Genomic DNA, 9,815 nt, shown 5'->3' on the forward strand with positions numbered 1-9,815 from the left:
ACGGAAAAATAAAAAGGACGTCAGCTGTAGTTTAACCTGATTTCGCTGCATCGTCTTCTCATTAATATATAGAAATTAAGACTCTGAACAGCGTAACGACCGAGGCCATCCCATAAAGTTTTTCCCATTTTGCATAAGAAGTCTTGTGTAATAGTTTTGGATGCTGAGCGCTTTGGCGAGGGAAGCTGAAGGCGCCGATCCCGGTGACGCCTCACAGACTTTTTGGTCACTGCAGAGTAAAAACAAACTTCAGGGTTTTTTTTATTTTGGGGTCGATCAGGAAAAAACAAAGACAGGACGCCTGAAACGCTTCGTGTTTGTTTTCACCGCATAAAGGTTTTATTGTTAAATCAATCACTCATAGTTGGAGCGCGCTGCTGTCCACCAATCAGACGACAGCAGAGGGTAAAGTCACATGATTGTGCCCTGTTCAGACAGATGTGGACGCGTCACAACCAGATGCTGAGGTGACGTTTTTACTTCATATAACGTGACCTCGGCGCGAGCAGTGACATGATGACCATACGGCACCCCGGAGGCGACAAAATTCCCCAATTAAGAGATCTGCTGAGTGACGCCATGTTAAATCTACACAAACGGGATAATTTATCATTTCTTTTGTTTTCCTGGGTTTAACCAGTCAACTTTTTCTGGGTCATCATTCACTTTAATACTACAGACAAAAATTTTCAGAATGTTTTAAAATTTACGTCATATTTTCCAATTTCCCCCAAAAATAAAGTGCAACAAAACTGTAGGAATGTAGAAATACACAACAGGTGATTTACATGCATTAAAGGTAATTAAAAACATTAGTGTAATCATTTCAGTAACGATCAAAGATCCTTTTTGTTAATTTCTGTCAAAAAGTTCCAAAACTTTAAATTTTAATAAAATGTGCAATAACCTTCATGTTGAAGAGACTCCAGCTCAGCCAGCCGTACTGTGTGTAATACCACTCTCTACCACAGGATGGAGCCGTCGTCCACGCCTGGTTTAAGGTTAAACGGCAGCACACCTGCTGGTGGTGAAACTTTTAATGGCTTATGGACCTTCAACTCCATCTCTCCGGGTTTTGTCACTTCTGGGACTCAAAGGAAACATTTCTCGGGTATTTTGTTAATTTTAGTGTAAATAAGCAGAAATACAGGTAGACTAATTCCAGGTTAACTGATCCAAACTCTAAATGCAAAAGCTGCTCCCTCCCATTAGTGCTCACAGACTTTGGTGGTTTAAAAGTGTGAAATGAAATCTGGCAGAGCATCACTCGGAGCTTTGGGAAGCTTTTAGTGCAGGAATGATTTTTCAAAGAGGAAAACAGTAGATCCAGAAACCATGAAGGCATCATTTTCTCCACAAAGCACATTCTCCCTCAGATACGCTCGCTGGTGTCTACGTGACGTTTGAAGCAGTGACGTCTCCACAACAGCGCGGCGGAAACCAGAGAAAGCACAGTGATAAAGTGCAATCCTGGCTCAACAACGCAAACACAATGGCCACAAGGGGGAGCTGTGGGAACATCCTGTATTTATTTGGTTAAAACCAAAAACAGAAACAAGAAAATAATGAAGGCATTTAATAAAAATCCATCCTGAACTGATCCAGTGAGGGGCCGGAGAGACGTTCGGGTTCTTCATCCCTCACAGAGCGACCGAGACTCACATCAGTTCACAGACTTCATAAATTGAAAGGGTGGCTGTGTGGGTGGAGCTGCAGGCGCAGACTGTCTCATCCGATGGTTCCTAACCGACCTTCCGACCTCTTTCCTGTCACTATTTTCCTCCCTTGGAGCTGGGAGATGGGAACTTGCAGTAATTTTCATGCATTCAGACGATGCATTCAAATGACTTTCATACTACACAGCAGTGGTGAAAAAACAAAACCTGGCAGCTGTACTGGCTTCGTGCAGACAGAAAGAGGCAATAAAAGCTAAAACGCCGTCACGACTCGATGGTTGGGGTGCTCCTTTCTCGTTGCTCTCTCAGCTTCTGCTTCCTAAAATAACAGAGGTGGATTTCTGCAGGAGCTCAGAGGCTCCTTCAGTCAGCTTCCAGCTTCACAGCGCTCAGGTGTCCTCTTTGGTTCTGAAGGTGACAGACGTCCGCTGGCCTGCGCTCCGGTTCAGTCTACAAGCTCACAACATTTCCCTGCAGAGAGCTGAACATCCCGGGTGAGCCGAGACATCCAGGCAGAGCCAACCGAGGGATGGAGTTTGAACGTAAATCAGAATTGGGAACCTGGACTCGGACTGAGAGCAGCGAGTCTGCTTATTTTGAATTTCATTTTGTCCCAATTTGGTTTTGTTTGTCTGAATTTAAACATTTTACTTATGGGAGAAAAAACGAAAGATGCTAAATCTGTGAAACCTTCACTTTAGTCCGGATTCAGTCGACCCTACTCTGGACTCTGCACAGTCCAGGCCGCACGCCGGCCCGCCGTAGCTGACTGACAGGAGTCCTCCGTGATCGCCAGCGTTCACCGTCACGTCCTGCTGCGGCGGTTTGTCTGGGTCGGTCTGATCAATGGCGCTGATTGGTTTGTTGATAAGGAAGCCCGAATTTTATGGAAAACCAAATGTGGCGTACTCACGATGATCCTGATCGAGTCTGCAGGAGGTTTTTAATGCGTGTGAGCTGAAGCATCCTCGATGGAGACGCGGTGGGGAGAGCGGCCCAGTTTGGAGGAGTTCTCTGGTTTTGAGATTAAAGCGTTGTGGTTTACAAAGGCCAGATTGACACAGGTCTGTGCTCAGACTGGTTTTGGATGAGGTCGCCGCCTCGGTTGGTCCTGATCTGGGAGCCTTTCTGAGCCAGTTCACGCTGCAGAGATGTGCTTCTAGATTTGGTTTTCAGGATCGGGTCAGAGTTGGTAAAGTCTCGAACGGATGGAGGATTGTTGAATCTTGCTTTGGATTAGAAAACGGCGGGTGGACAGCGCCGATGATGAGTGTGGACTGGTTCTGGGTGTGAGTGTTAGTGCCCGGCGGAGTCCGTGTGTCGGTCTGTTCGATGCGTTCGTACTTTCTGTTCAAGGTTAACAGCTGCAGCCTTCCTTTGCTGGCTGGTTGTCGGGGTTGGGGCGCCCCCCCTGCAGTGTCGAAGGTTTGTGCTGGACTCCCGACTCGGCGGCGTTCAGGTCCAGGCTGCCATCTTGAATGTTCTGGTAGATCCTCTTCGCTGCCTCCAGGAAGGCCTCCTCCACGTTCTCGCCTCTGCAGAAGAAGCAGAGGCCAAACTCGTCAGGACTTATTAAAACATCAGTCATCACAAAGACCCAGAAACACGTGTTCATGCACTTAACCGTTCTGTGGTGTGAACGGGTTTCTGAATGAATCGTAACCATCGAGCCACTACGAGCTTCCTCTCTAACACGCCGTACTTACGTCTTGGCACTGGCCTCCAGAAACAGCAAACCTGAGAAACAGGAAGCAGAAATCAGAGGAATCAGCGAGTCTCCGTCTGCTGCTGAGCGTTTATCTGATCGTGCGAGCGTCTCACCGTTCTCCTCGGCAAACTGTTTGGCCTCCTCGTACGTCACGTCTCTCTGAGCCTCCAGGTCGGCCTTGTTGCCGATCAGAATGATCACCTACGACACGGAGACACGCAGACTGAGCAGCGACTCTTCAGCGCGTCACAGGTTAAAGGATGTTTCGTGCACAGCAGCTTAACAGGTGTTTGTTAGCTGCACGGGGTTACTGCCATAAACGTGAGCAGGGATGTAATAACTGTTTACTTGTAGCTGCGGTCCAGCCAAGTCTGTTTACGCACCGCAGCTCTGGGTCACTTTCACCTTCAGACTCCATTTTGAAATCATTCTCTCTCTCCTGCCTGAAAAGAAGATTTAAAAGAGTCGCCACAGAAGTCTGCGTGGGCGCACTCACCGTGTTTGGGTTGGTCAGGTTCCTGGCGTCCGTCAGCCAGCTGCTCAGGTGATTGTAGGTACTTCTCCTGAACACACAAAAATAACAAAGTCAATACACTCTCTGAACGTTTGTCTGACATTTAGTCCACAGCAGCATCGACTGTCAGGGCGCCATCAGAGTCACCGCCTGGCAAATATTTAGTCTGGATGAGAATCCTACAAAGGAACCGGTTCTTGGTCGACCTGCTGCTTTCAAGTCACTCTCTAAGATTTAAACATTACCGCCCACCATCAGCCAAGAGCAGGTGGAGGCCTCCATCAACAACCTCATCACATGAAACATAACACTACTTTTAAAGGGACAGTCTACACCCTGCATCACACATGAGTGTGATCCACAGAAAATTCACTCATGCAGGAACTTTTTCCTTTCTCACGTCTACATTCAAAAGTGGCTTCAGGGCGATTAATGTTTTAAGGTCGATCCTACGATAATACACACAGAGAAAAACCCAACAATCATATGACCCCCTATGAGCAGCACTTTGGCAACAGTGGGAAGGAAAAACTCCCTTTTAACAGGAAGAAACCTCCGGCAGAACCAGGCTCAGGGAGGGGCGGGGCCATCTGCTGTGATTGGTTGGGGTGAGAGAAGGAAGACAGGATGAAGACATGCTGTGTAAGAGAGACAGAGGTTAATAACAGATATGATTCAATGCAGAGAGGTCTGTTAACACATAGTGAGTGAAGAAGAAACACCCAGTGCATCATGGGAATCCCCCGGCAGCCTACGTCTATTGCAGCATAACTAAGGGAGGATTCAGGGTCACCTGGTCCAGCCCTAACTATATGCTTTAGCAAAAAGGAAAGTTTGAAGCCTAATCTTGAAAGTAGAGATAGTGTCTGTCTCCTGAATCCAAACTGGAAGCTGGTTCCACAGAAGAGGGGCCTGAAAACTGAAGGCTCTGCCTCCCATTCTACTTTTAAATACATGGACAGATAGAGCTGGGTGTCATCTGCATAGCAGTGTAAATGTATGCTATGTCTTCTAATGATGCTGCCTAAGGGAAGCATGTATAATGTAAACAGAATTGGTCCTAGCACTGAACCCTGTGGAACTCCATAATTAACCTCAGTGTGTGAAGAGGACTCTCCATTTACATGCACAAACTGGAGTCTATTAGATAGATATGATACAAACCACTGCAGCACAGTACCTGTAATACCTACAGCATGTTCTAATCGCTCTAATAGGATATTATGGTCGACAGTATCGAACGCTGCACTGAGGTCTAGCAGGACAAGCACAGAGATGAGTCCACTGTCAGAGGCCATAAGAAGATCATTTGTAACCTTCACTAAAGCTGTTTCTGTGCTGTGATGAGCTCTGAAACCTGACTGAAACTCTTCAAATAAACCTCTGCAGATGATCTGTTAGCTGTTTGACAACTATTTCAAGGATGTTTCAGATCCACCAAAACAAAAAAAGCTGAGCACAGAGATAATGCTCAGTTCCTCATGCCTCAGTGCACACTTCCTCCTGCACAGTGATATAGCTGGTGGATGTAGACTGTAGAAAGAAAATAGTTCCGACGTGAAGCCGCTCACCGGAGCGTCTGTGGATCACTTCCATTTTTATCAGTTTACTTTGTTTTAACTGACGTATTTAATCTAACATGACTTTACATACACCTTCATCATTTATTATTCATCTAATGGTTCGACTTTTTCTACTAGGACAGAAACTTACATTCATTTCGTGTATGTTTTGTATGAAATGATCTTCACTGCATATCTGATTTGTTTTGTTGGTTTGTCTTTTTATCAGTTTGTGATCTCAAACAACAAAGTGCTGAATTAGCAGCTCGACAGGACGGAGCAACCAGAGTTTTACATTTATGGTGAACTGTCCCTTTAAGTAAACAGGACACAGATTTCTCCTCCTCCATCCACCCTCGCCTGCCTAGGTACCTGGTGATGTCGTAGACCATGAGGGCCCCGGCGGCCCCCCTGTAGTAGGACCTGGTGACGGCCCTGAACCGCTCCTGACCTGCCGTGTCCCATATCTGCAGCTTCACCTTCTGCCCGTGAACCTCCATGATCCTCGTCCCGAACTCCACCCCGATGGTGTGAGGACAGTCTGCCATGACTGCAGCGCGCGCGCGCGCGCACACACACACACACACACACACACACACACACACACACACACACACACACACACACACACGAATTGGACGGGCAGTGGTCACCAACAGGTAAGTAAAGGTAAAAATGTTTGTGTTTGTCGCTGTCTCAGGCACAAACACACGAAATCTGTTATCAGAATGAATTTCATGAAACCATCCAGATAGAATCAAACACACGAGTCGCTTTTTGTTTTTTTCCTAGCATAACAAACTGAATGCTAAAAGCTAATCTATTTACATTGTTCATCAATTCAAAGAAATCCTGTTAAATGTTTCCAAAGTTGGAGGTTTACGGTTACATCAAAATGAAGAAAAAAAAAAACATAAATCGATATTTATGAAGCCCGAACTTGACACTTGATCATTATTAAGATATTTATATGATAAACTAGAGCCGTGCTGTTAAACAGCTAAGACGGATTCCTAATCAACAAACTTGACATTATTAGAAAAAAAGACTCTAAAAGTCAGCCTGAACTGATTTTCCACTGCTTGCCTTTCAAAATAAAAGACCTAGAAACACAGGCTGTACCACTTTGCCCCTCATACCCAAACAGTGGTGGTAAATTTTAAATATCCATAACTCACAATTTCATCATACATGTATAATAACAATAAAAGCCTATTCTATTCTATTCTATTCTTAAACTTCAGTAAACAAAGAGAAGAAGAAAAGCAGCACTCACACTTCTTCTCTGTGAACTGATGCAGCAGACACGACTTCCCGACTCCCATATCACCTGCAGACAGACAAACACAGGTGAGGTCGGCCACCAAGGCTGACAGTGATCAGGAAACACCCGGATGAAGCGTTTTTACTCCCCGTGATTGAAGTGTTCCTGCTCATTCACCGTCCAGTTTCACTCCTGGACTTTACCAGAGCAGCGCTGCATGAGTCACAGCTCAACATCGTCTTTATTTAATATCTGCACCCGCTGCAGACACTCCACATTTACCAGCGCCAGGTTCTGCACTTCTGCAAGCTTAGTCTAGAAGGAGGGAGTTTACTGATGTGAGGGGCAGCGGTCACGGATACAGAACGGTTATTATAAACGGACTCATGCAAAGCTGCTCTGGCAGAGCTGCGGGAGTAAACACAGGAGCTGGAGCTCGGGTCACTCACCGATGATGATGTATTTGAAGATGTAGGAGTAGTTGTAAGGTGCGGCTGTCATCGTGATCCTGCGGAGAGAAAACAAAGAAATGTGTTTGGTTTAAACCGAGAACCTGAGCTCAAACACGGGGCTCCACCCTCGGTCTGAGCCCGGTCACAGTGATCCTCGGAGCTCGGTCTGAGCCTCCAAACACACCGAGTGAGACACAAACAGCTCAGAGAAGGAAGCAGCCGGCTGAGCTAGCAGAAGCTAACGCCGAGCCCAGCGTTAGCTTTAAACACCGTGACAGCCCCGCGGAGAGGAAGCTTTCATCCTCATCACACGTATGAAACGCTGACGGCTCAACCACAGGAACCCCCCGAGGAGTCCCCCGAGCCCCCCTGGAGCTCCACTCCTGGAGCTAAGTGGCTAACAGCTGCACTGCTGTCTACGCCTTGCTAACAGCTAAACGCTAACGGCAGGAGGTCACTTTCTGAAGCTTTTACAGTAAAAACAACCGAATAATAAACCAATCAGACAGGAGGCGTTACACGTCGCTGTGTTTTACCTTCAGTCCGGGTGTCTATCCGACCTGTAAAGCTGCTTAAAACGCTGGTTCGCCGGGTAGTTTTATCTAACTTGATGGGTCGCTTGCTGAGCCGTCAGGAAAATCTTCTACCTCTTCCGCGACTCTTCCTCATCAAGGAGAAAAGAGGTAGTATCGCGAGACTTACAGCTTCCTACTGCCGCCCAGCGGACGAGAAGGGGATTTAGACACACCCAACCGTCCCGTTTGTAACTTTATTTATTTACATTTTTCTTTCTTTCTTTCTTTCTTTCTTTCTTTCTTTCTTTCTTTCTTTCTTTCTTTCTTTCTTTCTTTCTTTCTTTCTTTCTTATTTTTTTAAAGTGACCCAAATTAGTTAATAGAAGCTCTTGTTTCTATAGATATATGTTACCAAATTACTGCGACAATGAAAAACACTGAAAAATGTGACGATTGTCTGCAGGTTTGCAGTCAGAAACAGAAGGGTTCCTTTACCCTTTAACTCCTAATGGGGTTCACAGAGGTCATATGTAGTTATTTTGAAAATGTTTGACTGAAATAAATGAGCTTCTAATGTTGCAAGAAGGTCCTGAATTAGGCTCCACCATCAGGCTGGGGTCTTTTTGTGTGGAGTTTGCATGTTCTGTCCAGGTACTCCAGCTTCCTCCCACATTCCAAAGACATGCAGTTAGTGGGGTTAGGTGGAAACACTAAATTGCCCATAGGTGTGAATGGTTGTCTTTCTCTTTGTGTTAGCCCCGTGACGACTGGTGTCCACTCCAGTTTGTGTCCTGCCTCTCGGCCTACAACAGCTGGGATAGGCTCTACCACCCCCGGGACCCTGACAAGCGGAAGCAGCAGAGGATGGATTTTGTCGATACAGTTGGACAAATGAAAACATACATTATATTTATTGAAAACATAAACTTGGTTTAATATAAGTAAATTACAGGATATTCTCAAGTAGAAGAATAACTTATATTTCTAAATAAAAAGAGGCCTGAGTAATTTTGTAATCCAGCTGCTCTCCCTTGATTTTCTGATAGCTGTGGAATTATTATTATTATTATTATTATTATTATTATTATTATTATTGTTATTATTATTACTTTAGTTTGTGGAGCATCACTGAAGAAACCCTTAAAGCCAGAATGTTAGCAGATATTTTTCTTCTTGTGTATTTTCTAAATGTGTTTGTGTACTGGATGATAACAGTGGGCACATTGTTAAAGTGACTTTGTATTTAAGGTTTCTCTGTGCATGCCCGTGCATAATGAGAGCACTGGCTCGCCCTCTCTCTCCTCCCTCCTGTGCTGAGGTCACAGACGCGTTCAGACAGACTCGCCTGGCAGAACTCAAACTGCTTCTCACAGAGCAGATAGAGGGAGTTAAGGGAGGAGGAAACAGGAGGAAATCTGTTTGCCGTTTGATGTTGGATTCTTTAGCAGAGATATGAGCCTGAGGATCAGCAGACACTGAGACGACCGACATGGACAAACAGAAAGGTACCGTGACCCACAACAAGTCTTACAGATGTTTCAGGAATAACGACAGAGGCATAAAACTCATCCACACATGAAACCTGACGTTACCTGATATTTGTTTTTTATATTTAAAAATGTTTCACATGTATGAAATCATACACAGCATGCATGTTTCAGATGTAATCTGATTACAAATGGAGATTTACTTTGAAACTTTCCTTTAATGTGTTTAACATCCACGTACTCTTTTGTCTTTCATATCACGTGGAAAAAAAATGTTAAAACTAATTGTAATAAAGTACTAACAAAGCACTCAGCAATTACCAGGGCCAAAACTTGCAGTTCCTCCAGTTTCCACCGGGGGCAGCAGCGAGTCGGTCCCTATAGACTCCCATGTTAACACTTTACAGCAGTAATAAACACTTTTACAGCCCGATGTAAACTGTTCGGTCTCTGTAGGTATATTTGTGGTGGGTTGTATAGGTCACCTGTAAAAGGTTTAAGGTTTGCATTCTTAGGGGCGTGGCCTCTTTGACTGACAGGTGGATGGTGACGCAGGTGGCTGTAGCTGCTAGCTGTCTGCTAGCGTCACCTGAACTGGACTTTAGGACCGTGTTTGTGCTGTTGGAGCCTTTCGGAG

General features: G+C 45.3%; 1 protein-coding gene across 1 annotated transcript; it reads right to left on the reverse strand.

The window, feature by feature from the left end:
* Window positions 1–2,840: 2,840 nt before the first annotated feature.
* LOC146658346 (ras-related protein Rab-14-like) lies at window positions 2,841–7,853 on the reverse strand. The gene is made up of 8 exons (XM_085426735.1): window positions 7,713–7,853; window positions 7,174–7,232; window positions 6,737–6,790; window positions 5,833–6,010; window positions 3,881–3,947; window positions 3,498–3,585; window positions 3,383–3,413; window positions 2,841–3,211 (listed from the first exon to the last, which is right to left on the reverse strand). Exons 2-8 carry the CDS (start codon window positions 7,223–7,225, stop codon window positions 3,034–3,036), a joined length of 648 nt encoding a protein of 215 aa, XP_085282861.1. The 5' UTR covers window positions 7,226–7,232; window positions 7,713–7,853; the 3' UTR covers window positions 2,841–3,033.
* Window positions 7,854–9,815: the final 1,962 nt, after the last annotated feature.

Source organism: Rhamphochromis longiceps, linkage group LG12 (genome assembly GCF_057381845.1).
Source record: "Rhamphochromis longiceps isolate RC_006_pf linkage group LG12, R_longiceps_female_GT1.1, whole genome shotgun sequence".
NCBI lineage: Eukaryota > Metazoa > Chordata > Actinopteri > Cichliformes > Cichlidae > Rhamphochromis > Rhamphochromis longiceps.